Source organism: Podarcis gaigeae (assembly GCF_964106915.1).
Source record: "Podarcis gaigeae genome assembly, chromosome: 7".
NCBI lineage: Eukaryota > Metazoa > Chordata > Lepidosauria > Squamata > Lacertidae > Podarcis > Podarcis gaigeae.
The window spans coordinates 86,379,814-86,406,216 of NC_139683.1; the positions used below are offsets into that span (position 1 = coordinate 86,379,814).

The following is a 26,403-nucleotide window of genomic DNA, read 5'->3' on the forward strand; positions in this document are numbered from 1 at the left end:
GGAGGCAGGGCATTCTGCTAAAGGATCCTAAAGGTTTGCCCTTTTCAAACATCTTTGCTTGTGCTTCACTTTGCCTCTCAACAACTGTTTCAGGGCTGCAGTTTTTTTTCTTTTATTATCCAGGGCTGCTGCTCCTCCTTCACAATAGCACCCCAGGCAGAGATCCCATTGTGAACCTTATTTGTTATTTTTTTACATTTCTGTCCCAGTTTCTTCCATCATGGACCCCAAGGTGACATACACTATGTTCCCAGGCAATCACCCATCAGGGCGCTGACCAGACCCAGACCTGCTTAGCTTCAGCAAAGTTGATTGCCTTGTGGGCCTTCAGTCCATACCCAGGGACCGTGATGATATTGCTGTGCCCAGTAACCAGTCACATTGGGCAATGTTCCTGCAAGTAATTGAAACCACTTCAGGGTGAAGGAGATGCTTCTTGTATCAAATTGCCCACAGTAAGGTGGTGCAAGGTGGGGAGTGTGGACAGCTGCCTACCAACCAGGCAGCGCAGGTGTTTCCTTGCCCATATTTCTACCACTTGTGCCATGCTACTGGTAAGGTGAACAGACATTTCACTCTTATTCAGCCTTACTCCACCACCAAACATCAGGAGCCTTATAGCCTGCAGCTAAGGCATCGGGGTTTTGGGGGGGGGTGTGGGAGTCCGTTTTGGCTCAGCCTTGGTGTATTCAGTTTTGGGAGGCAAAAGGTGGTCTTAAGATGTGGGTGGTACATAAGCCGTAGATACGTCCTGTTCTGACAGTGGAGAGCTAGATGAATTTGGGAAGCTCACAAAACAAGGCATAATAAAGGCTGCAGCCCTCTTCTCTTCATCCCCAGCATCCAGCCACTGGCAGAGTGCAGCTGAGGACTGTGTTTACTGTATAAATCAATCTGGGTCATATCAGACATTTTGACTGTATGAAACAAGCAACCCAGGTTCTTTATTTATGACGTTAACTTGTGTTAGGGGAGAGGAAGGACATTCTAAGCATGATGGCAGGAGAATTGTCGTCACGATCACTCTGCTGTCCATCTGTCCTGTCTCCCATCTCTCTTGCCTTGGCTGTATGGGTTGCTGCTGTGGATTGAGAGTCAGTGCCTAACACGGAAGGAAGGAAAGGGAAACATTAGAGCACTGGCCATGGGTATTCATTTTGTTCAGTGATCAGGAGCTCCCAGCTGCCTTCCGGTCTCATTTCCCTATTATAAACACACATTTATCCTGCAGCTAGCTGCCATCAGCTGCAGCGCTTTCCTTTGGCACCCTAGTAAATGAAGCGCTAACATTCAGCCCAGATAAAACAGGCTCCTAAGGCTGCCCTCATTAGCCCACCTACCTAGGTGTAAGCCTCACCAAATTCAGCAGGACTTACTTTTTTGAGTGAACATGGTTAGGATTGTGCTGTTAAGTCTCGGAATGGCTGAGCATGAAAATTAGTATTAAATTTCTATTTCACTCTTCCAAAGGAGAAAACAACAAAGTAGTAAAAATAAATAAATCAGGAAGTCCCTGGTTCAAATCCTGCCTGTGTGATAAACCCATTAGGGGACCTTGGAAGCCACTTTCTCTTTTCTCTCCATCCCTGCCCCTCCTCTGGTGTGGGGATGATGGAAATGATGAAGGACCATGCAAGGTGGCCGTTAGCAATGCAGCAAGACAATGATTTGTGATGGGGGTTTGAACACTTAACAGCCCTCCTGTCACAAAACATGTGTACAAATACTAGATAACAGTGCTGGTCACTGATAAAATCTTATGAATCTTAGGGGTGTTTACAGATGTACATAATTTAGCTTTATGAGAATGAGCTGCAGCAAGCCTCAGGCTAGTGCACAGCTCCTCTTTTTCCAATGCAGCTAAGAGGAGGAATTTGGAAGCTTTCTTTTCCATTTTAGATTAATCGCGGTTTGCTATGTTATCTGAATCTCAACAATGGTGGTTAATCTTAGTTGGGTTTAGTTAAAAGAAGAACCGCCAAGCCATAGTTTATGGAGCTGTCTTGTTTGAACTAACTGGATTAACTTTTAGGGTTTGGGGTGACACACGAAACTGAAGTTAAATGAAAGTGTGATTTAGTGTTATGCCAAAACACCTTCCCTGTGTTTAGGACACACAAAACTACTAGGAGAACCCTGTTGTTGTAGTTTGTAGCAGAAGCTGATTTGTAGCAGAAGTAAGACTTAAGGTGTACCTCCTCCTCCTCCCTTAGGCCAGTGCTGTTTTTGTGCTTCTTCCTGAAGCTTAATGAAACAGAGGTGGGGAGAAGAGAAAGGGGTCCCTTATCTACAGAAATCAAGAGCTGGCACCACCAAACTTGCAGAATAATTCAGTCAGGTTGGGAGTGATGAGAATGAATTGCATGGACCAGTGGCTTGACTTGATGATGATTATTTATTTAAATGTAAGCTAAGCTTACATGGGGTCACGAAGAGTCGGACATGACTAATTGGCTAAACAACAACAACAACAAGCTAAGCTTTAATAATAAAGAAAACTGAAACAAAATAGCATAATGAGAGAAACAAAATACAGCAACATGAGGCAAGTCTGAGGCAAGGAACAAGAAGAGACAGTTGGCCCTTCTTAACTGTCCTTCTTAACTGACACTGATTGGAGGGGAATTAATTCTGGAGCAAAGCATACAAGCCCTCTACTTTTATGGCAGCACCCTCATGGGTGCCTCATTTTATGCCCCCCCCCCCACCTCTGCCAGAGAAGCGGTACCAGTATAGATGCTGATTTCCTGCAAGATCTTGACTTGATGTTAGGCAAGCATCCCCATGTTCCACAGTTGGCAATAGGATGTTAGACTCAGTGGGTCCTTGGTCTGGTCCTGGAGGACTGCTGTGATTATTTCCCACTTGCAACGTTTTGCTCTCTTGACTGTTTCTTGCTTATCTCAGAGCTGACTGGTGGACACATTTCCTTTAAGAAGGCATTTTTATATGCTAAACGGATCCCCTGAGAATCATGGATAATGTCGCTCCCCCCATGTACTGTTATTGAAATTATGCCTCTGTGTGATTCCTTGTTCATTCTGTTCAGCACATCACCCTGTGTGCTTTTTAATGGTTGGGGTTTCTATTGTTTTAACAGTTCTTACTTTTTTCTAGCCCAGTCTGGAGAGTTGGGGAAACCACTACCATGGAGAAGGCCCTAATAGCTAGCCCTGCCTTCTGGTCTGATGGGTGGGAATATCCTGTAGTTAAAATTAAAATGCCCTCCTACCTCCCTCAAGAAATTACAGTGAGCAAATTCCTTGTTTTCTGATTCCTCTACTCCTGCTTTGTCTTCCCTCCACCCCAAAGTTCCTGCAGCGGATTTAGGGAAAAGCCTGGACCTCATGAAGAAACAGATTTCAGACTTGCGGCGTGATGTTGACAAATGCCCCAGCGCTACAGAAGAGAAGGATAAATTTAAAGAGAAAATGTCGATATCCTTCAGAACGTTGTGAACTGGGAATCCCTGAGAACAGCATGTAGAATAAGGAACTCTTATGTGTGCTACTGGGGAACCAGCCCTTTTGGATTCTTTCCTCATTTGAGGGGGGCGCTAATAAGATACAACCAAGGGGAGCTGCCAGTAAGGCTCTCTTCTCCAAAGTCACAGACAATGACTGCACAGTTGTGATCACATGGCTGTACAGTGGTACCTCGGGTTACAGACGCTTCAGGTTACAGACACTTCAGGTTACAGAATCCACTAACCCAGAAATAGTACCTCGGGTTAAGAACTTTGCTTCAGGATAAGAACAGAAATCGCGCGGCGGCAGCGGGAGGCCCCATTAGCTAAAGTGGTGCTTCAGGTTAAGTTTCAGGTTAAGAACTGACCTCCAGAATGAATTAAGTTCTTAACCCGAGGTACCACTGTAGTTGTTGTTTATTAAATTAATAGCTTCCGCAATCCCCAGTTTAAAAGACCATAGATAGTTTAATAAGCCCAAGGCCTGGGAGAAGAGGAATGTTTTTACCTACAGATATGCAATGAAGGCTCCAGGCCAGCCTCCCTGGGGAGAGCATCTCACAAGCAGGGAACCTCCACGGAAAAGCCCGTTCTTGTGTTGCCTCCCTCTGGCCTCTCATGGAGGGGGCACACGAAGAAGGGCCTCCGATTATGATTGCAGGGTCCAGGTCAGTTCATATGGGGAGAGGTTTTGGTGGTGTTGAGGAGGCATTCTGTACCTAAGGGACCTCTTCATTTACCACAGGGTTAGGGCATGCAATGACAAGGTCTGGTCCCAGATTTATTTATGGCTCAAATTGGAGCAAGCTCAAACTTACTTAATACTTTCCCATGTGTGTCCAGCTCATTTTGTTGGCAGTAGGACCAGATGTATGCCACCTAACCGCTTGGACTACTGCAATGCGCTCTACGTGGGGCTACCTTTGAAGGTGACCCGGAAACTACAACTAATCCAGAATGCGGCAGCTAGACTGGTGACTGGGAGCGGCCGCCGAGACCATATAACACCGGTCTTGAAAGACCTACATTGGCTCCCAGTACGTTTCCGAGCACAATTCAAAGTGTTGGTGCTGACTTTTAAAGCCCTAAATGGCCTCGGTCCAGTATATCTGAAGGAGCGTCTCCTCCCCTATCGTTCTGCCCGGACACTGAGGTCCAGCTCCGAGGGCCTTCTGGCGGTTCCCTCACTGCGAGAAGCCAAGTTACAGGGAACCAGGCAGAGGGCCTTCTCGGTAGTGGCGCCCGCCCTGTGGAATGCCCTCCCATCAGATGTCAAAGCGATAAACAACTACCTGACATTCAGAAGACATCTGAAGGCAGCCCTGTTCAGGGAAGTTTTTAATATGTGACATTTTAGTGTATTTCTCATCTCTGTTGGAAGCCGCCCAGAGTGGCTGGGGAAACCCAGCCAGATGGGCGGGGTACAAATAATAAATTATTATTATTATTATTATTATTATTATTATTATTATTATTACTAACAAGATACAGTGGTACCTCGGGTTAAGTACTTAATTCGTTCCAGAGGTCCGTTCTTTACCTGAAACTGTTCTTAACCTGAAGCACCACTTTAGGTAATGGGGCCTCCTGCTGCCGCCGCGCCGCCGGAGCACGATTTCTGTTCTCATCCTGAAGCAAAGTTCTTAACCTGATGTACTATTTCTGGGTTAGCAGAGTCTGTAACCTGAAGCGTATGTAACCTGAAGTGTATGTAACCCGAGGTACCACTGTACTATCCTTTGGAGTCTCCAGCTGTGAGTATGGGAGGGTTCTACAATACATGGGTGGGTGCTGCCAGGACTGGTGGAGCTAACTGCTTATAATTGAGAATTCTTAGTGAGCAGATGATAGGCAACCCTGCGCCACAAAGCAATGCTGGTCATTGGATGCGTGTAGAAATTAGGGACGCAGGTGGCGCTGTGGGTTAAAGCCTCAGCGCCTAGGACTTGCCGATCGAAAGGTCGGCGGTTCGAATCCCCGCGGCGGGGTGCGCTCCCGCTGCTCGGTCCCAGCGCCTGCCAACCTAGCAGTTCGAAAGCACCTCCGGGTGCAAGTAGATAAATAGGGACCGCTTACCAGCGGGAAGGTAAATGGCGTTTCCGTGTGCGGCTCTGGCTCGCCAGATGCAGCTTTGTCACGCTGGCCACGTGACCCGGAAGTGTCTCCGGACAGCGCTGGCCCCTGGCCTCTTAAGTGAGATGGGCGCACAACCCCAGAGTCTGTCAAGACTGGCCCGTACGGGCAGGGGTACCTTTACCTTTTACCTTTAGAACTCTGAATTGCAGGTGGGGTTTGGGGGGGGGGGGCGTGGAGAGAGAAGTTAGTTGGTTTGAAACAGAAATACAGGCAGATGACATGGAAGGGGGAGAGCAGCTGAGAACACCGAGGGTCACCTGCAGATAGAGCTCTTTTGTTAAACTTAGATTGTACCTCCATTCAGCAACTGTGATCTTTGACTCAAGTCTTACAGCTTTGTTAAGGAGGCTGAGGAGCAATATGAGAAGCTGCGGATGATGCACTCAAATATGGAAAACCTCTATATGGAATTAGGACAATATTTTCTGTTTGACACCAGTAAAATATCTTCTGAGGAGTTCTTCACTGATTTGCACAACTTCAGAATCATGTTTTTGGTGAGCATCCCCTCTGGCCTGCTAAGCTGCATACAACCCTCTGCTCATGCAAACTGCTTTGCTTGTGTCTGACTTGTGAAAGCCCACCCAGCGCTGTGCCTCCAGCAGCACATGAAACAGTGCCTGGTGGGAGACAGCCCCCTCTCGTTGCATGAGTTTTTCATTTTGCCCTTATTAGGCCTTTTGCAGAGATTTTGGTGGAGGTGTTTTTGAAATGTGTTTGTACACTAGAATTGCTACTCTTGAGCCTTCATCTCCTCACCTAAAAGGGTGTGTGTGTGTGTGTGTGTGTGTGTGTGTGAGAGAGAGAGAGAGAGAGAGAGAGAGAGAGAGAGAATGTCTATTCAGATAATAAATGTTCTTTAATGTGTTTGCATTGCAGTTATACAGCCAAATCTGCGAGATAAAGCTTGCCAAAGGTTGTTTCTTTTTGCATACAGAAGTGTAGTGTGGGTTTTGGTGCAGTAACATGCACGTGCCTGTTTTCATCTGAGATGTTGAAAGGCATATGGCTGCATTGTGTCCAGTAACTAGCATTTACTTCCTATGAACTTGGAGGTTTCATTTAACTAACATAGCTAAAGCTGTTAGTAGACCCAAGTTACACAAACCTGTTGAATTCTTCTCTCGCATTGTCCTAGTTTTTTTCTTGAGCTATCTTTTATGCCATTGAGAAGGAAACATCAGGTGGACATAACTCCCCCGTAGTCCATCTTACCAGGCAGCTGTGTCTGCTTTTCAGCAAGCCGTAAAGGAGAATCAGAAGCGGCGGGAGACGGAAGAGAAGATGCGTAAAGCTAAGCTTGCCAAAGAGAAGGCTGAGAAGGAACGGCAGGAGAAACAACAGAAGAGAGAGCAACTGATAGATATGAATGCAGGTAATGTAAAGCAGCTTGGTGGTAAGAATAGGGAAGAGGGGACCGAATGCAAAACAGAGGGACTTGGCACTGAAGTCTTGAGTGAGTACAGTAACAGATCCTGGCCTACTGATACTGATTTCCTAACAGTGCCAGTGGATTTATTCTATAGTTGTCTCAGTGGATGGAAAGCTATTTTGAAGGGGGCAGAGTCATTGCAGGAAGGAGGGTCAGTGCCTCCTCTCCCTTAAGGATCCCATAAAAGTTCTTTTGGATCAGACCCGGAGTCCAGCATCTTGCTTGCAACTGTGGCCTTCCAGTCTCCTTGAAGAGATAAGGAGGCCCCCTAGCAACCAGTACTCAGAGGGCTACTGCCACTGAACATGGAGATTCTGTTTAGCCATTATGGCTGTGTGCAGGGGAAAAGGAAGCCAAACTTAAGCCCCTTTAACTGACAGGCAGATCCCTAGTTATATACCAGTTTGCATCTCAATCATAGAAGTTTTCAGTAGCAGCACCTCTTAGGTTTGTGTCTTGAAATCTGAAGAGGCTCTTCATACTTGGCACAGGCCTACCCTGGACGCAGTTTGGAAGTGAAATGATATTAAGTAATATGCATGGAGTCACATTTTGATAGCCTCAGCGTATCTTCAGCTGGGTGTAAATGGGGTGGGAAACTGTGATGGACCACAGTTTTCCATCATATCTACCCGAAGCAAAATGACTCTACATTTATGATTCTCTATGTACAAGTTTTGCCTGCCAACCTAGCAGTTCGAAAGCACCTCCGGGTGCAAGTAGATAAATAGGGACCGCTTACCAGCGGGAAGGTAAACGGTGTTTCCGTGTGCGGCTCTGGCTCGCCAGAGCAGCGATGTCACGCTGGCCACGTGACCCGGAAGTGTCTCCGGACAGCGCTGGCCCCTGGCCTCTTGAGTGAGATGGGCGCACAACCCCAGAGTCTGGCAAGACTGGCCCGTACGGGCAGGGGTACCTTTACCTTTACCTTTACCTTTTATGTACAAGTTTAATGCAACTTTCGATATAAAAATGCTTTCTGTGCAGGAATTTTCTGGTTTAGTGGGCTTTGTTCATCAGCATGGTATGCTTAAATGATTTCTTTTGGTGCTTTCTTCCTCTTCCTCTTCCTTTCAGAGCTCAGTTTGATTTTGCTCCTTTCCTTTTCATGGTTTTCCATGGCATTTAAATCCTGTGGAATCCCTTCCAGTACTTTGCCTCACTTGTCTTCTTTCAGAGACGAGTAGAAACTTTGTTCTGCCAAGCCTTAAGAGCTAAGCGCTTCGCTTACTGCCAGGGCTTTGAATTTGTTCTTGTGTGTGTTTTAGCTTGCATGATGGTCTATGCTCAGTTTTTCCTCAGCAAACAGCTTTGAGAACACTTTGTAAATAAATGGGGCTACATAACAGCAGTACCACTTCAGCCCAGGATTATTTAAGACAGTAGTTCACCAAAGTGTGTGTATATATACACTTGCCAACTGAGGAAAACATTTTATATGTCTGATGAACTCTAACCTATGACAGCTTCACCAGGGATAGCCAATGTGGTGCCCTCCATATGATGATGGGCTCTGTCAGCCCCTACCAGCATGGTTAGGGGTCAGAGATGATGGAAGTTGTGGTCTAACAACATCTGGTAAAGGTAAAGGTACCCCTGCCCATACGGGCCAGTCTTGACAGACTCTAGGGTTGTGCGCTCATCTCACTCTATAGGCCGGGAGCCAGCGCTGTCCGCAGACACTTCCGGGTCACGTGGCCAGCGTGACAAGCTGCATCTGGCGAGCCAGCGCAGCACACGGAACGCCGTTTACCTTCCCGCTGGTAAGCGGTCCCTATTTATCTACTTGCACCCGGGGGTGCTTTCGAACTGCTAGGTTGGCAGGCGCTGGGACCGAACGGCGGGAGCGCACCCCGCCGCGGGGATTCGAACCGCTGACCATGCGATCGGCAAGTCCTAGGCGCTGAGGTTTTACCCACATCCCTTCCAAAAACAACATCTGGAGGATGTTACCATTAATGATGATCTTGGCCCATTGGTCAGAGTATATCGCCTCAATTCTGGAGGATCACGGGTCTTCCACCCCTGTCTTTCTCCACAATGAAGTTGTTAATCTTTAAGATGCTACAAGCCTCTTGTTGTTTTTGTTGCGGTAAACTAACACAGCTACTCCCCTGAAAGCGTAGCTTTGCTTGACTTGCATGTCTTGCAATTGAACAGCAATTGTGTGACTTTATAGTACTAATTTACCCCTTTTTAATGCAGCAGTCACATATCTAAATAGATAGCATTTGTTAATTAGAATGCTATCTAGATCTTAGTTTCTAATTGCCTAGATGCTTAGAAGGCTTTAATGAAGGCTCTGCGTCAGTTTACAGTTCTGATTCATGCCTCCAATATTAGCGCAAGTTTTCCAAATGCTGCTTCTGATCGCCCAGCCAAGTGACCGTCTGCTAATCTGTGTCTTTCCAGAAGGCTTCCTTACATACAGACACAATCCTCTCTTAGCTACCAAAAACATTCCTTTGTTAGAACATATGGACTCAATTACTACCCCTGTCTGCTTATTTCCTGTCTCCCGCAATTTCCTGCCAGTTACCCCTGCCTTTGAGCAACTCAAAGTTGTGCTGAGTGACACGGCTTATGGTTCTCCTCACATTCCTTTCCCCTTCCCCCACAATTTTGTCTTGGATTACTGTGGTGAAACAGTGCTGTGAGTAATATATAAGCAGAGAAAACAGCCCTGGCCTAGTGAAAGAAGGATGTGAGGGAGATGGAGGGCCCCCATAGTTCTCCCTGAACCACTCCCAATTTGCCTGAATTATTTTGTAAGTTCAATGGTGCCAGCTCTTGATTTCTGTAGATAAGGGACCCCTTTCTCTTCTCCCCCTCTCCACATATTTCACTAAGCTTCAGGAACAAGCAGAGAAACAGCAGTAAGAATTAAGGGGTACCTCCATCTCCCTTAGGCCAGTGCTGTTTTCCTGCTTCTTCCTGAAGCTTAACGAAACACAGAAGTGGGGAGAAGAGAAAGGGGTCCCTTATCTATAGAAATCAAGAGCTGGCACCATTGAACTTACAAAATAATTCAGTCAGGTTGCGAGTGGTTCAGTGAGAATGAACTGCATGGACCAGTGGCTTGACTTGATTATTATTATTTATTTAAATGTAAACTAAGCTTTAATAATATTTGGGATGCGGTTGGCGCTGTGGTCTAAACCACTGAGCCTAGGGCTTACTGATCGGAAGGTCGGCGGTTCAAATCCCCGCGACGGGGTGAGCTCCCGTTGCTCAGTCCCTGCTCCTGCCAACCCAGCGGTTTGAAAGCACGTCAGAGTGCAAGATGATAAATAGATACTGCTCCAGCAGGAAGGTAAACAGCATTTCTGTGCGCTGCTCTGGTTTCGCCAGAAGTGGCTTAGTCATGCTGACCACATGACCCGTAAAAACTGCGGACAAACGTCGGCTCCCTCGGCCAGTAAAGCGAGATGAGCGCCGCAACTCCAGAGTCGTTCGCAACTGGACTTTAACTGTCAGGAGTCCTTTTTAAGCTTAATAATAAAGAAAACTGTAGCAAAATAGCATAATGAGAGAAACAAAATACAGCAACTTGAGGCAAGTGAGGCAAGGAACAAGAAGAGACAGTTGGCCCTTCTTAACTGACATTCTTAACTGTCCTTCTTAGCTGACACTGAAGGGAGGGGCTGATTCTGGAGCAAAGCACACAAGTCCCCTACTTTTATGGCAGCACCCTCATGGGTGCCTCATTTCATGCCCCCACCTCTGCCAGAGAAGCGGTGCCAGTATAGGTGCCCATTTCCTGCAAGATCTTGACTTGATGTTAGGCAAGCGCCCCCATGTCCCACAGTTGGGAATAGGATGTTAGACTCGGTGGGTCATTGGTCTGGTCCTGGAGGACTGCTGTGGAACGTTTTGCTCTCTTGACTGTTTCTTGCTTATCACAGAGCTCACTGGTGGACACATTTCCTTTAAGAGGGCATTTTTATATGCATGCCTCTTAGCTGTCAAGGAAATAAACAACTATCTGACTTTTAGAAGACATCTGAAGGCAACCCTGTTTAGATCAGTTTTTAATGTTTGAATTTTTTTATCGTGTTTTTAATATTCTGTTGTGAGCCACCTCAGAGTTGCTGGGGAAACCCAGCCAGATGGGTAGGGTATAAATAATAAATTATTATTATTATAGCTTAGCAGGTTGAATATACAGATATAGGTCAGGTGTAGCAGGTTATTGTTGCCAGCAGGTGGCGCTGTGGATAATGGATTCAGACCGACTGAAAGTACCCAACAGATGTTCTAGTGTGATTTTATAGGTTTATGTTTAGCCAGGAGCTGTTGCCACGGAAACCAAGATTTGCAGGGCAGCCTGTGAATTAGTGGTTAACGCTTTCAGCACCAGGCTCACTGTGGATGGGAGCCGGGGATGACAACAGTGGAATTAAATGAATTAGAAACATTTGTGCTCCTGCAGATAATGTAATCTTTGGGCTCTCCTTTTCTCAGCAGACATATTTGCAGGGCCTTTGTATCCCAGCAAGGATGTTAGAGGGACCAGCTCCCCGAATGCAGAGACAGCACCAAATCATGAGTTTTCATTCACAAAACCTTAAAGGCTGCAAGAGCTTTTGCTTCTGCCATGCTTCCTCTCACCCCTCCTAATGTCTGTAGAAGGTGTCACTGGTTTCCCTTCTTCCTGTGAGAAGGGATACCAAGCAAAGGCACAGCCCCTTAGTTCTTTTTCCTGCACCTCCTTTGGACTGCTTAAGTGAGGTGGGCTGAGCTGCTCGTCTGACAAGAGAGGATCATGGCAGCGCACAGCTTCTGCCAAAGGAACAATGCAGGGGTCTCCCTTGGCACATGGTTTTTGGACCAGGAGCATCCTTGTTGCTATGGGAAGGCGATCAGTTGAGACAGGCCAGCTAATCTCCTTAGTAGCCAGAGAGCTGCTGAGAGCGAAAAGGAGATTAATGGGAAATGGATGGCACAAAAGCCCTGGGGGTGCTAATCACATCAAGGCAGCAGAATAGCCCAGTAGCTGGGCCCATTAAAAGCTGCTGGGAGCCTGCCAGGAAGCCCCCCACCCCCACTGCAACATGTGTGTGAGAGTGCGGGGGGGGGGGCTGCCTTTCAGAGGGATTCCTCCCAAGCCTGTCTTTAGGGATGGACGGACTGATCAATCTGTTATTTTATTGCCTTTTGCTTTTCTTTTTTTATCGCAAATCATGTGCTGTTTGAGTGTGTGTGTGAATTAGGTCAGTTTCCTTTAAAATGGTGACCAGAGAAAAGGTTCCTCCATCCCTGCCTGCCTTGCAGGGGAGGCCTGAGCCATTCCTCAGGCCTGTGATGGAAGTAGCTGGAATGAAGCGAGGAGAGCTGCGATGGGGAGTTTCATCTCAGTTTTTGTGCTGATAAAGAAGGAATTTATTTCCTCTTATTAGAAGAATAGAAAGCATGATTGCTGAGGGCCAAACCAGCCGTGCTTGCCAATTCAGTTAAGAAGCTGGGGGGGGGGGGAGCACGTGAGTGACTAAAGGAAAACCTGCCCCTTCCCTAGCCTGACCTTCTCAGAGTTTGCTGCTTTGAGACATTTTCTTCCTGCATTCTCACTTTGATTATCAGGTGGGTTATTAAAGCAGTGAGGTAAGGCTGGGGAGGAGCGTTTGATGGTTTTTCTCAACTCCCCCCTCCCCAACCTTTTAACGTGATAGTTAACCCTAACACAAACCGGCAGGTATGGTTCTGAATCTAATATACCGCAGAATTGTTTTTGGGATTGCAGCTCTACATAGTGTGAGCGCCTAGTTTAATATTTCCCCATGTTATAAAAAGAACTTACTCCTCATGTCAGTTAGAAATCACTTTGAGAAGCATTTTAGTGTGGCTTTCTCCTTGACATGTCAATTTCCCACATGTATAAAGTTCTTTTTGTTTGTTTGTTTACAAGGGAGTGCTTTCAAATATACATTCCATCATCTCCCCAATACCTGCACCCTGAGCCAGAAAATATTTCACCATGCACTATTTGATGGGAGCCTGGTGGGTAATCTTCCCATGCGCTCCTTGTACTTGGGAAGCAGTATTCACCTGATACACACTGTGGGAGGGCTTGGTAGATGGTGTCATCTTTTGCATCTGTAAGAATATAAAGACATTGTGAGTCACCTTTTCTTTTTTCTTTTTCTTTTTGCACTTTGCAGAGGGCGATGAAACAGGAGTTATGGACAGTCTAATGGAGGCCTTGCAATCAGGAGCAGCCTTCCGTAGGAAAAGAGGACCACGCCAAGGTATGTTCTGTTTGGCCCAGAATTCTGATCCTCTTGTTGATCAAACCCGAATTGTATGGAAGAAAGATGAAACTTCAGTCATACCTAGAAGGAGTTTAACTCACCAAGCACACGTTTGTGGCATAATGGCAGCTCACAGTTTCCTGTCTTTCCCATTCTGCTGACAATGTAAGAGCCAATTTGATTTTTAAAAAATAGTGTTAGTCTTCAATCTGGCAGCTAAAAATCCTTTGCTTATCTTTGAAGTTCAGTGAGTGACCTTGGACCAATGTTCAGTAGTGGATGTTGGTTTGTATTTATTTACAACCTTATGAAGCATTTTTGTAGCGGGTACAATTGAGACCAGCTTCTTCACTTCAGAGTGGGTATTTGAGATTCGGGGAAAGACTAGACTTCTCTAACTCACCCATCAAACTTGATGGGTTTCACAGCTCTTGAATGCATACCTGTGGCAATGATTCGGTAATTAATCTGCTTATAGATGTCTTTATGCCTGAAGTGGTAAGATGTTCTATGAAAAGAACGTTTGGCAAAAGGATGCTTGCTGTGTTTCCATGCCAGGACTGTTCATTTGTCTTGAACTCCTTTTCCCTGCCTGACTGTTGCTTCCTCTTAATAGCCAGATGGTCTACAAGTCAAAGGTGCACCTTGCAGCTTCCTGGATTCTATGAGCCCTGAGAAAAATCTGGAGCACTTTTAGCTGCTTGACCCTATGGAGGAAAGGACATGTAACATGGGGCAATGTGTTAAAGAGCTCTTATTTAGCATCACAAGTTCAGTGAGCAGCTCAAGTTGACTAAAATATGCAGTAATTACAAGATGAAGTCAATAGTCCCAACACTATTTAAGCTATTATGCACTCCCTGGTTCTTGTGGTTCAATTTGACATTCAGAGTACAGACCCTTTAAAAAGAAAGTTTGGATGACTTCACCACTTTTTCCTTTTAAGTCTCTCTCGTTACTACAAGAAGCCTCTGGGAGAGCTCATGTCCAGAAGGGCTGATTTTCACATGATTTCTGACAAGAAAAACCGCTATTTGCTGATTCAGACAGAGCTGCTTGGTGCAGTATTATATTTAATGCCCCATTCATATACAAGATAACAAGATTGTTCATGCTTTTTCTGTAAAATGAAAGGTCTTCCTTCATGATAAATAACTTTCTCTCTGTGTCTGTGTGTGTATGTGTAGACATTTTAAAGAATTTATTTACAGGAAAAACATGAAATAAGTGTAATCAATGTGTGTAATAAAAGTGTCCTTTCACTGATACTTTATATGTGCAGATACGCACACACAAAAAATATACATTTGTCTTTCCATTAACTGATCATTGGAATGTTATATTTAATTTAATAATGTGAACAGATAGGTAGCCGTGTTGGTCTGCCATAGTCAAAACAAAAAAAATTCCTTCCAGTAGCACCTTAAAGACCAACTAAGTTAGTTCTTGGTATGAGCTTTCGTGTGCATGCACACTTCTTCAGATACCTGAAGAAGTGTGCATGCACACGAAAGCTCATACCAAGAACTAACTTAGCTGGTCTTTAAGGTGCTACTGGAAGGAATTTTTTTTGTTTTAATAATGTGAAGTAAGAATTTGATAATATTCAGGTCTTTAGAAATTGATCAATTTAAGTGCTAAGTAATTTTGTTAAATATATTAAAGCATGTTAGTTTCAAATTCTTATGGCATTCTGAGGTTAGAAATGGTTATGTATTTGAACAGTAATTTTCTGAAGAAGCAGACATTGCAAAACCCTATGAGTTAGGCACTAAATAGAAATAGTTCTGCATCAGTCGTTCCTCAGTTTCACTCAGTTTTGATGCAGCCAAACTAACCTGAGGAGTTGTAGATAACTTGCAGAAAGTCAGTCAAAGCAACCCAGAGCAGATAATGGAACAAAAATGACTTATTTTGTTACAACCTGCTTCATCATAGATAATTAAGCTGAAATACTAAGATTTAAACTGCAGTACTAAGCTTTAAGCTTTTTTGCCACCTTTTGGGCCAGTGGGATCAAGTTGGATGTAGATTGTGCTTCACAGAACAAGAGAGTCTTCACAATGATCTGCCTTTGCATTATGGCAGGGAGGAAAGGAAAAGAATTCCTAAGGGAGGGAAACACTGAATGAGCTGGTCTTTTGAATAGGTAGGGCAGAGTTTGGCCTGTTTCACATGCCGCAGTAAGCCAAAGTAGTCCTCTGTATTCAAGGTTTATCCTGTAGTTAGAAACTGTGGTTGCAGTTGGGGAATCACTATGATCCCTGGTTTGGACAACATGCCATGTCAAACCTTGGTTTAGCTGCTGGCCTGTGCTGAGCCTTGGGAGGAGCAAAGCAGCCACAGTCTCCTTCTTGGAACAGCAGCAGCTGCAATAAGCCTGCCACAATCACTTTATTAGAGTGTTTTAAGGCGGGTGGCGCTGTGGTCTAAACCACTGAGCCTTGGGCTTGCCGATTGAAAGGTCAGCAGTTCGAGACCCTGCGGCGGGGTGAGCGCCTGTGGTTCGGTCCCAGCTCCTGCCAACCTAGCAGTTTGAAAGCACACACACACACACGAAAATTGCAAGTAGATAAATAGGTACTGCTCCGGCAGGAAGGTAATTGGCGTTTCTGTGCACTGCTCTGGTTTCGGTGTTCCATTGCACCAGAAGCAGCTTAGTCATGCTGGCCACATGACCCGGAAAAACTGTATTCGGACAAACGCCAGCTCCCTTGGCCTGTAAAGCGAGATGAGCGCCGCAACCCCAGAGTCGTCTGCGACTGGACTGTCAGGGATCCTTTACCTTTAAGGGCTTTTTAGGGTTAGGGTTGGGCTCAAGTTGCTCTGCACTTTTTCAGCAGTCTTAAGGAGAGAGCTAAGTCAGCAGGCAGGGGATGATCTCTCAGCAGCAACCAACCTTTAAGAGGGGCCCATGTGTTGAACAGAGCAAGGGTTGAAGATCCATGCAGTACTGGTTCAATTCTTACAATATACCAATCTGCCATTTAAAAAGCTTAAATTTGGGTTGGTGTGATGTCTGAATGGAGCCACTGTTCATTCACTGCTGAGTATTACTTGAAATTCCAGCCAGTTTCTGTGTTGCTCCATTCTGCAGATGTGCCACATATTTCTGTCTGTACAAATAATAAAAATGGAGAAATGTTCTCGTGCTACAGGTGGCACTGCATAAGACAGTGTGATGGCTTACCCAGGTGAGCCGTGGAGGGACAACCGGAACATGCTGCCCTCCACCCCTGTGCACACATTGGCCCTGCTCCACTGGCTCCTCTAACTGCCAGCCCTGGGGCCCTTACTACAGAGATATAGATGGCCAGTCTGGACAGTTTGGGGACCTTAGGCTTCTCCAGCTGCCACTGATTAGGATTAAGAGTCAACCTGGCAGGAGGAAGAGCTAGGAAAGATGGAAGGTAACCACCCACGCCAGTTAGGATGAAGAGTCTGTGCAGATAAATGGTGGTTGCAGCATCAGATGCCCAGGCCAGCTGGCAGTCTCTTCTGGCCTCTTTTCTGTGTTGCTTCGTCCTCTCAGCCAATTTCAACCTGGCAAAAGGCACTTCTAGCTGCAGAGGTCCCTTGGGCCAGTAGTGACAAAGATGTATAGGAGTAACCCCAAACTGATTCTGATTTCTCCAAAGCTACTTCTCTTTTCTGCTTCTGCCCAGTGGTGAGACTTGATTTCCAGGTTCGTGTATGCTCAGAGCTATGAAATTAATGGGAACCACCTAAATAAGGTAGAGCAGAGATGTACTGCTGATCTCTCCAAAGGGTTTTGCTACTCTTTCACTGGAATCATCTACTGCTAACATCATGTGCCCTCAAAGAGAAATTGAGACAGCCCCTCCTCATAAAGATTTGGGGGCAGGGAGGGATGCTACATCCTATCACTGCCACAGAGTAACTGCTTATCAACACAATTGGCTCTGATCTTTGACTTTGCTTTCGCTGACAAGCAGCTGTCGCTATTCAGTGGCACTGGCATATTCATGCTAGGATGTGAAGGAATGAAAAAGCGAATAGCCCTTTGTGGGCTCCACTGAATAGCTTAAGTAGTTATTGTGGGATAAGTCAGCAGGGATATTGTTCCTGCTAGTTCATTAAGAAAGGCCTGCCAGTTGCTGCCGCCTGCAGGGAGGGGAATGCACAATAGCCTTGTGTCTGTCCCCATGCAGCTTGCCTCAGTGATAGTCCCACAGTCATGGTTTCAGCCTGATTCAGACAGCCCTTCTGATTTTGATTACTCATCTTGTCATTGACGTCCACAGCCCTGACATCATGCAGACCATCTGCTGTTGTGGTGATGGAGTTCAGATAATGAGGTCATTCCATTTCCTTGATCCAGCTCCTTTGGTTTAGTCTCCATCTGAAATAAAAACCATAACACCAGAAGCTCCATCCACATGTTTTAGACCTAGTTATTTCTAAGACAGGTGGTGAATCTGGGCTTAAGGTGAATCTAGCACTTAAGGTTGTAGGTGAGCACTCCCAAGATGGAGTGCTCCATACAAAGGGGAGGAATCCCTTCACATAGAAACCTGGCATGTTAGGGAGAAGAGCATTTGTTCATATAAGCCCCTGTGCCCTGCAGTCTGAAGTGGTACAGCTTGGGTATTAATTTGTAACCTCTGAGAACTAAAGCACTATGTAATGTTCTATGCTGACTTTGTTGCAGGGGGGAAATGACTTTATCACCTGCTTTGTTCACATGCTTTGGCAGTCACTATGGCACAAGCTCATGCTTTTGAATTGTGGGTCTCTGGCTGTCCCCCTGCTCCTCATATTGATGGAAGAGTTAGGGACCAGTCAGCTGCGAAAGCCTGAACAGATCAAACGTACGCAAGGCCCTGTCTCTTGCAGTATCTTGTGGGTCATAAGCCCTCTGTAAATAGATACAGAGCCCAGGTACACTGGAATTGTGCAGAGGGGTTTCCTGTTGCCTCTGTTCTCTTGTGGGGAAGGCAGTCAGAGCTTTGGAGCATCCTGAACAGGTAACCTGATGGGCGCTTTTTTATTTCCTCGCAGCAAACTCTGTCCTGTCCCTTTGTGAGGTGGAGGAACACACACCTGAGCGGGTAACCCATGGGCATGTGGATGTTCTTTCCTCCCACTCCCCTCCATTTGTGTGTGATGTCCTCGTGTGCTGCAGGCAGGAAGTTTGGAAGAGGAGATGGGCGTTCAGGCAGCCTCCCATGCTGGGTTCAGCAGTCTGCCCAGAACTGATTGTCTTTGGGCTTCCGAATGAGTCACCTTGAGTGCATGTGACTCACTATAGTTGGTTCCTTTGAAGTGTGGATCCTTCCTCTTGGAGCATGGGCCTGCCCTGCCCAGGACAACCTTCCTGGTTCTCCTGGCTCCTTCCGAGGCTGTTTCCTTGCTGTCTTTCTCCTCACCCTCCTCCCTCCTTGTCGGCATGTGCAGTGTTCCCACCTCCAGTACTGCAGTGATCCATCATCCAGGCAATGCAACTGGCTGACACCTCTACGCATTCCTTTTTGTCTTTATTGCTTTGTATATTTACAACCCTGAGCTCTACAAGCTCTACGGCTATAGGAAGCATTTCTCAGGGTTTGCCCTTCAAGGATAGTCCTAGTACAACTTGGTAGGCAGGCACAAGCAGATGACAAGGAGCATTTTCTTTGCCTTTAGAATTGTCATTCGTCTGCCAGTTGCATGTTCCCTTTGCATGATGTTCAGGTGTTTGCTCTAGATGCGACACCAGAAGTGTGCCCTTTCTTTCCGCGTCTGGTGAACTGAGCTCTCCATGGAACTGCAGCATCTCAGGTCAGCAACCAGAGCTGCCACTTGGTTCTCCCATGGTTGTCTTTGCTTCTGCATTCTTCTTCCCAAACCCTGGAGTTTTCTCTAGACTTCTGTTTGTGATCAGGTTTATGGGCACACTCGTGTGGTACAGTGTCATAATGTAAAAGTGTGTGTATGTTGCACAAGTTATGATCTCTGTGTTGAATGTTTGTTTGCCTGTCTTGGCAGACCAAAAGTGACCCCTCCAGCTTCCCAGATCCTCCTTAACCTTCTCTATGACTGAACCTTTAGCCACGGTCCCTCATGATGCTTAGGGTTTGTGATCTGTATGATCTCCAGTTTCAAGAGGTATCTTCACAGCTTAACAGCTGCTTTGGCATCATACCCAAAACCTGGGGTGCCCGTACCTTTCTTTGCAGCAGGAAGGCAGTATTGCTTTCTTGTGACTGTAATAGGTTCAGGCATGGGACATTCTCTGTTAATTGTCCTTGTCAGGAACTGCAGGTGGAGCAGAGGGAAGAGGGTTTGATTTCGTTGACCAAAGCCTCTTAGGGGTCAGCCTGCATGGCAACAGATACCAAAAATCCAGACAAGAGGCAATAACCTACAGGGCGAGAGTGTACTGACATTATCAGGCAGTTGAAATGTGATGATATGAGCTAGAAGCTATCCATATTTATAGCTTGGAAGACATCCACTTCTCTACAGAGTCTGTGCCAAAACATGTGTCTCAGGAGTGTCTCTTCTGAAACAGGTATTGTGCCCCTTCCTAGAAGTAGCTTGTTCTAGGAGACAGTCCTACTAGGTGGTTTGGGTTGCACAGAACTGTGTGTATACACAAGTGTTTTGTCTCTTCAGAAGACACAGTCATTAGCAGAAAGGCTTCATCTCAGAAAACACTCTTGAGCTGTTTTTCTCTGAGAACCACTTTTGCAGAATCAGTTTGCTGTATCCCTTTTTCAGCTATGTAAGCCCTTGTAAATAAAATACGACAAAATGGTGTCATTCACTACAGCCCTTTCTCTGGTCCACAAAGCCAGAAGTCTTGGTTTTTGTGAAGATTGGGTCAATTCTTACTCATTTTCTAGGCCAATAATTCCAAAACATCAAAGTGCTTGAATAGACATAGTTTTATAGTTTTGAGGTACAAGAATGTTTTCAGCTGGCGCTGGAAAGAGTACAGTGGAGACGCCTGCTTGATCTCCCTAGGCAGGGAGTTCCCAAGTGCAGGTGCTGCCACACTAAACAAGCAAGTTCATTCAGATGCAGAACAGGCACCTGCAGCCGTGCCGTTTCTACCAATGGAAGCAGTCGAGTGGTGATAAACCTTTATATCCAAGGGCAGGCAACCTACTTGGGGAAATCTACAGCAGGGGTCCTCAAACTTTTTAAACAGGGGGCCAGTTCACTGTCCCTCAGACACTGTTGGGGGCCGGACTATAGTTTGAAAAAAATATGAACGAATTCCTATGCACACTGCACATATTTTATTTGTAGGGCACAAAAAACAGGAAAAGCAATACAATATTTAAAATGAATGATTTTAATCAAGTATGGGCCTGCTGTCTCCTCAAACCACGTGAAATCTGACCCAACAAACCTGGCTGGGCTGGCTTCAGGACCCTGGCAGGCTGGATGTGGCCTGTGGGCCGTAGTTTGAGGACCCCTGGTCTACAGTCTTATTTTTTTCAGCCTACAGTTGTTGTCTGTGCTTTCAACAACTACTGTTTAGTGAATTAGCACTGTTAATTAAATAATTATCACTGACTGGGAACTTTCTGCATTTCATTCCACTCTGACCTCACTGTTTCAACCCCTCCCCCTGCCCCAATACATAAATATCCTGGTAGCTGAGGATAGCAGACGTCTGATGAAGTGAGCTGCAGTCCCCAACAGCTTCTGCTGTAATAACTTTGTTAATTTTTAAGGTGGTTTTGCTGAAACAGAGTGGAAACAGCTGCCCTTCTGGAAATGCCTGCACAGGTGTTACGTTGCCCATATCCTTACTGTTGGGGTTGATTGAAAGGATTATGTGGAGAGGTTGGGTGGTAAATTCAGTGCTTCATGTCTCCTTTTCTTCGGAGCAACACCTACCAAAGTGCAGCAGCTCGTTCTTCTGCTTTGGACTTCCTTTGGGAGTTTAACTTTGTCTCTCTCCCTCCCCTCGTCTTTCTACCCACCTCAGCAAACAGAAAAGTTGGCTGTGCCGTCACTTCATTGCTAGCCTCGGAGTTGACAAAGGAAGATGCTCTGGGTTCAAGCAAGCAAAACAAGAAGCTAAAGAAGGATAAAGACGGAGAAGCCGAAGCCCCCAATGGAGATACTCCAGATGAAACTTTCACGGAGGGGAACAGCCGCCAGAGCTAGAGCCCAGGCTAGGACTAAAGCCTGTGGCAGGAGAGAGACACACATGGCAGAGGAATTAAAAAACACTGAGTCACTTTGCAGTCTTTGATTTTACTTTTCACAGGCATGAGACGAGGAGACAAATAATGTAATCACTTCTGCCTTGCCCCCTTCTAGGGCTGTTTTACAACTTCTTTTAAGCCTTTTTATACCACAGTACAGGACATCTCATTTTGAATCTGCCACCTGCCTTTCTCAAAATCAGAACTACAGAGCTTTCTGCTGAGCATGCACCATAGTTTTGAGCAAAGGTGAGAGCTGCTGCTGTGTTGGCTCCCACACCTGCAGGCAGGGTGGGGAGGACCATGCCATTGGGTAGCAAGGGTAATTCAAAATGGAACCCGCAGGCCCCACTTCCTTGTTGAACGTGGGTGACGGGAAGCAAGGTCACAATTTAATGTCCCAGCCCTCGTGCTGCCTTCCCAGTGCCAACTAAGCATCAAATGTTGCTGAGGGACGCAAAAGGCTTCGAGGGCCGTTTGTTGGACCCCACTGTTCTCTGGTTTCTCTCCTCTCTTGAGCTGCCCTGTACAAAAGGTATCAAAAGGCTTAAAATGTCTCCACAGGCTTTCTTTTCTGAGACAAGCAGCATCAAACATCTGGCATAGGGTTGTGGTTGGCCAGTTGGAGAGGGCAGGGCAAGGTCAGAAGAACTCTAGGCCCGCCTCTTCCTCTCTAGTCAGTTCTTCTGACCTTGTCCTGCCCTCTCCAACTGACCAGCCACAACCCTATGCCAGATGTTTGGTGCTGCTTGTCTTCATACTCAGAGAAGAATGCCTGTAGAGACGTTTTAGTGTTTTAGGCATGTAGGCACCAACTGGTGGCTTAACCTGGCCTGGTCCTACAGAAATCGTCCATCTTCCCCCTGTAGGGACAGGTGATCAGAACTGAGTCATCTTGGTGGGCTTCTTTTGATGCCTGCAGCGGCACATAGCAAGACTCAGCCCTCTCCCCTTGAAATCTAGTTGCCTGAATGGGGGGTTTGATGTAGAGCAGGTACTATACCATCACAGCATCACATTTGCTTGCTGGCGCCTTGGTCACCCTTTCCCAAAGGGGGCAGAACTTAGAAGGCTGTGTTTTCTTGGGGTGCTCAGGGAAAAGCAAAGCAATAGGATGCTTCCCAGCATGGAGGGGTAATTTTGTCTGCTGCAGACTGCCAACCTACTTTTTATTGTAGTTTTTGTTTTATTTCATAAGTAAAAAAAAAAAAGTAATTCACAGTGCTTAAGTTATATTTCAGAAGTGTAAAAATTATAATTGATAGAATATTTGGTGTTTTTTTTCTGGAGAGGGGATATAATAATTATTTTGCTCAAAAGTTTTAATAAAAAAAGTTATTTGCTCCCTGTGTCCCTTTTATTTAATTAGGCAATACAGTGGGCCCATTATATGTCATTATATTTCCAGAACAGGAGCCCAAAATATCAAATATCCAATATTGGATTGATCAATTTGATTGATTGATCTGTTCATGATAATGATAAGTCTCCTTTGGGAAAGTCAGTTCAGAAAAACCCCCTCACAGAAAAACCGGAGGGAGACACGGGGAAGCTAGCCTTCCAAACAAAACAGCCATCACCCATGCACATGAAAAGTATTCTGCACCCCAATTCCTGCCTGTGTAGTGCTCCACACAGTGGAGATCCTGATTGATCCAGGATCCCTGCTTGCACAGTGTTGGTTAGGAGTGTGACCACCAGACTCTGCAGCCCTGGCTTCCCCATCAGTGTCTGAGGTGCACTTGTGTGAAACCCTTAGGGAGCCCATTTGTTCATCTAAGCAGGTGCCCTAGATTCTAGCTCTGCATTCAGACCCTCTTCCATCAAATCCACAACTTGTATAGTTTCATCGTAGCTATGTGATAGAAAACAACAGAAAATTTACAAATAAGCAGTTTAGTTTTAAGGTAGGAGCACTGAATGGAAAATTCAGTGTCTCCATTGCACTGCATGGGAGAAAGGCACCACCTTTTAAAAAGTAATACGTAAAGGGCTAAAGTGGGGCCATCTCCTTGGAAAACTGTTGCTCGTTTTTTTGGGGGGGTAGCGTCGTCCTCCCTCCCACCCTTGGGTAAGCCAATAGACACTGGTTTCTCCATTGATCTGCATGGGATGAAAGAAAGGTTCATCTCCCAAACTAAGTGGCAAAACCCATTCCCACCCAGGACCCTGGTGCAATAGGACCTTTGCTGGAGATGGGGTGGGCTTTTGCCCTTGGCTGGCTGTTTTTGGAGTGTTTTTTTCTCCCACCCACCCCCCGGAAAGTAAATGGAGACATCACTGCTCTTTAAAAACATTTAGGTGGTATTGCACAATTGTATGTACAGACAGAAAAATGTATTGGCCACTACAGTTGTACCAGTGGCATAGGAAGGGGTGTGTGGTGGGTGTGGGTCATCCTGGGTGTCATCACTGAGCGGGGTGACAAAATGGCAAAAACATGTGACCCCACGTCATTCTGTTGCGTTCAGACGCATAGCTGGGGGGGGCACACTGGGCGTCATATCGTGGGGGGCAGCACTTACCGCAGGGCCTGGTCTGCAGCGCACCCAAGCCATGGAAACCAAGGTACCATTGTATTTAGGAGACTGAATAAAAATGAAGGGGTTGATTAAATGATGCCAACTAGAAAAGTGGTATGTTGGCTGGCAATGCCTTCACCTGCCCCTGGCAGAAGAGTAGCACCAAGGCTTCCTAGGCGAGCAGAGAGTGTGCTTCCCTTCCACTCTAAAGGAAAGTTGAGATGCTTCCAGATGGCAGTTTATCGTAAGATTGCATGCAAGTTTATTGCAGCCTCCCCGCAAGGCCATTGGCATCAAAAAGCCAGCCTCTATTCTGGTAAGTTGTTTTTTTAAAAAAGCCTGTTGCGTGGCAAGTTCCCGTCCGCCCACCAAGGATAAAGACACCAGACACCAGAATTTAAGGTTAAATGGGCGAATTAGGCCACAACTTTATTGAATTCAGGAATGAGAGGCATTGGCTTAGGCATTGGTCCTATCGACTATCCGGCTCCAGCCCATTTGCTGGAGACACGGGAAGGGTTAACACCATAGAGGGGGAGTCTCCTGCTGAGGCACGTCGACTAGGAGCTCCCCCCCCCCCGGCACCGCTGGGGGGGGCGTGCCTTAGGCCCACACCTCCATAGGCTTCGGACAGGGCCACGCCCCCCGGAGTCCTTTATCGGACCACCCTTCATTCTCTGGGGGGAGGTGATGGCGTTCCCCCCCCCCCATCCTCTAATCCCCTTCTTACCAACGTATGCCCGGGTGGTCAATGACCCTTCCACCCAGGGCTGCCGCTCTACGCACCACCGCCCGATCCGAGGCTTTCCTAGCCCTATTTATGGCTACCGGGCACCTGCAATCTCTCCAAACCCGCCTCTCCATCAACGAGGCCCAAATAATGGTGATGTTTGGATAAGAGGCCTTAAGCTCCTCCAAGTCACCAAAGATGTGCCACATCAAGTCGACTGCCTTCCAGTAAGCTAGATCATTTTCTCCTAATTGTATAAGTAAAGCATCTGGGGGGCCCTCCGCTGAGACAGAAGAAAACGGGAGCAATGACTGGTTGATGACATGAAGATGCCCCATGAAAAGGTGAGTGGCCAAAGCAGGGCAATTGCCCACTAAGAACCTTGTCTGGATGTGTCAGGCAAGCAAATACAAAGACATTGGAAAGCCAGGAGTGGCTAAGCTTTTCTTGGTGGGGAGAAGGCAAATTGAAAGTAATGGGGAGCTGGATGAAATCTCATGTATTGCCTGAATAAGTGATCCCAAGAGGCTCAAATGCCTCTCGTTTCGGTGGGCTTTGTGTGCTGGTACAGTGTACTCTTGAGGACTGGGCAGTTATGGAGAGAGATGAGCGGACGTCCTGTTTCTTCTGAATGACTGTTTAAAAACAACACTGTAAATCAAGCAGCAGAGCAAGAATCTCTACAGCTAATCCCAACAGGAACCGAGGAGCAGAACTAAGCGAGCCAAAGCCAGCTCTCTGTTTCTCCATAATTAATTAATATCTGTCCTAGTTCCACTTCTCTCGTTCATGTGAAACTGTTGCTATGTTATAAATATATATGTACTGGTCTCTCTCACAGCACTTCCCTCATTAGTAGATAATTACATACGTGTGTGTGTGTGTGTGTGTGTAGAGGGGGTGGTGGTATTTCCTCCCTCTTGCTATTTCTAAAACCTGAAAATTGGGTTGCCGGGGCCTGTGGCTCTCTTGGTCCAGCTCACAGGCAGGATCAAGGCCTGTTTTCCACAGCCTCAATTCTGACACAAATATAAGGGACCAGGAAATCGCAGGCATCTTCCTTCCCAGCGTGACTTCCTCAGGATTTTAAAATAGATTTTGTCTCCTGTCAGCAAGAGCAAACCCAGGTGCAAACAGGAAATGGCTCAGCCTCGGGGGAGGGGGGAACTTGCCGGGAGCAACAGGGAGGCCTGCAGCCAAGAGCCAGTTCTTCTTTTCCGGCGGGATGTTTTTGGTTCCTTTACGCAAGCCAGGCCTGTGACCTGCTCTGCGTATCAGATGCCAGAATTGAGGGGGAAGGAGAGCGAATCTCATTGTGGAAACCTAGTGGGGAATGGCAGGCAGCCCCCTTTCCTGGCTGGCGCTGCAGAATTGTCTCTGAATTATTCATCTCTTCTTGCCCTCCTCGAGCAACAGAAGCCTCTGCTCGCTGCAGGATTATAAAAGATGGAGGGAGAGTGAGGAGGCTGACAGGAGCAGACATCCTCACCAAGAGCACAATGGGTCTGGGACTTCTCTGCATACGTGGAAAGGCACCAGCAGGGGGCACCCAAGAGTCATAGGCACAGCGTGACCCACTTTCCCCACAGAACGAGCAAAGTTCTGCATGGAGACCGGCTGTTTTCAGATAAATAAAAAATGGACTCCAGAACAAAAGGGTCCTTTAATGAATGGAAGAGAACCAGCAGGAATCAGAATGGC

At 46.4% G+C, this 26,403-nt stretch overlaps 1 protein-coding gene and 1 long non-coding RNA gene across 5 annotated transcripts in view; one reads left to right on the forward strand and one right to left on the reverse strand.

Moving 5' to 3' along the window:
• Positions 1-21,483, forward strand: part of LOC310848844 (protein diaphanous homolog 1-like) — an 83,085-nt gene extending 61,602 nt beyond the window's left edge. For 2 of the 3 annotated variants that reach the window (XM_083748377.1, XM_083748378.1), the window contains 5 exons: positions 3,313-3,437; positions 5,935-6,099; positions 6,842-6,977; positions 13,193-13,279; positions 21,228-21,483. In XM_083748377.1, coding sequence (XP_083604503.1) covers positions 3,313-3,437; positions 5,935-6,099; positions 6,842-6,977; positions 13,193-13,279; positions 21,228-21,409 — 695 coding nt within the window. In that variant the 3' untranslated portion in view covers positions 21,410-21,483. Of the gene's footprint in view, positions 1-3,312; positions 3,438-5,934; positions 6,100-6,841; positions 6,978-13,192; positions 13,280-18,304; positions 18,355-21,227 lie in introns of all 3 variants that reach the window. The other variant, XM_083748379.1, reaches the window with a different exon arrangement.
• On the reverse strand, positions 181-10,819 carry LOC310848914. Of its 2 annotated transcripts, XR_014566683.1 has the most exons (3): positions 10,639-10,819; positions 2,311-2,596; positions 181-1,576 (listed from the first exon to the last, which is right to left on the reverse strand). It is a non-coding gene; the product is annotated as an uncharacterized lncRNA (long non-coding RNA). The 2 variants fall into 2 exon arrangements; XR_014566684.1 differs by having other exon boundaries at positions 181-2,596.
• Positions 21,484-26,403: the final 4,920 nt, after the last annotated feature.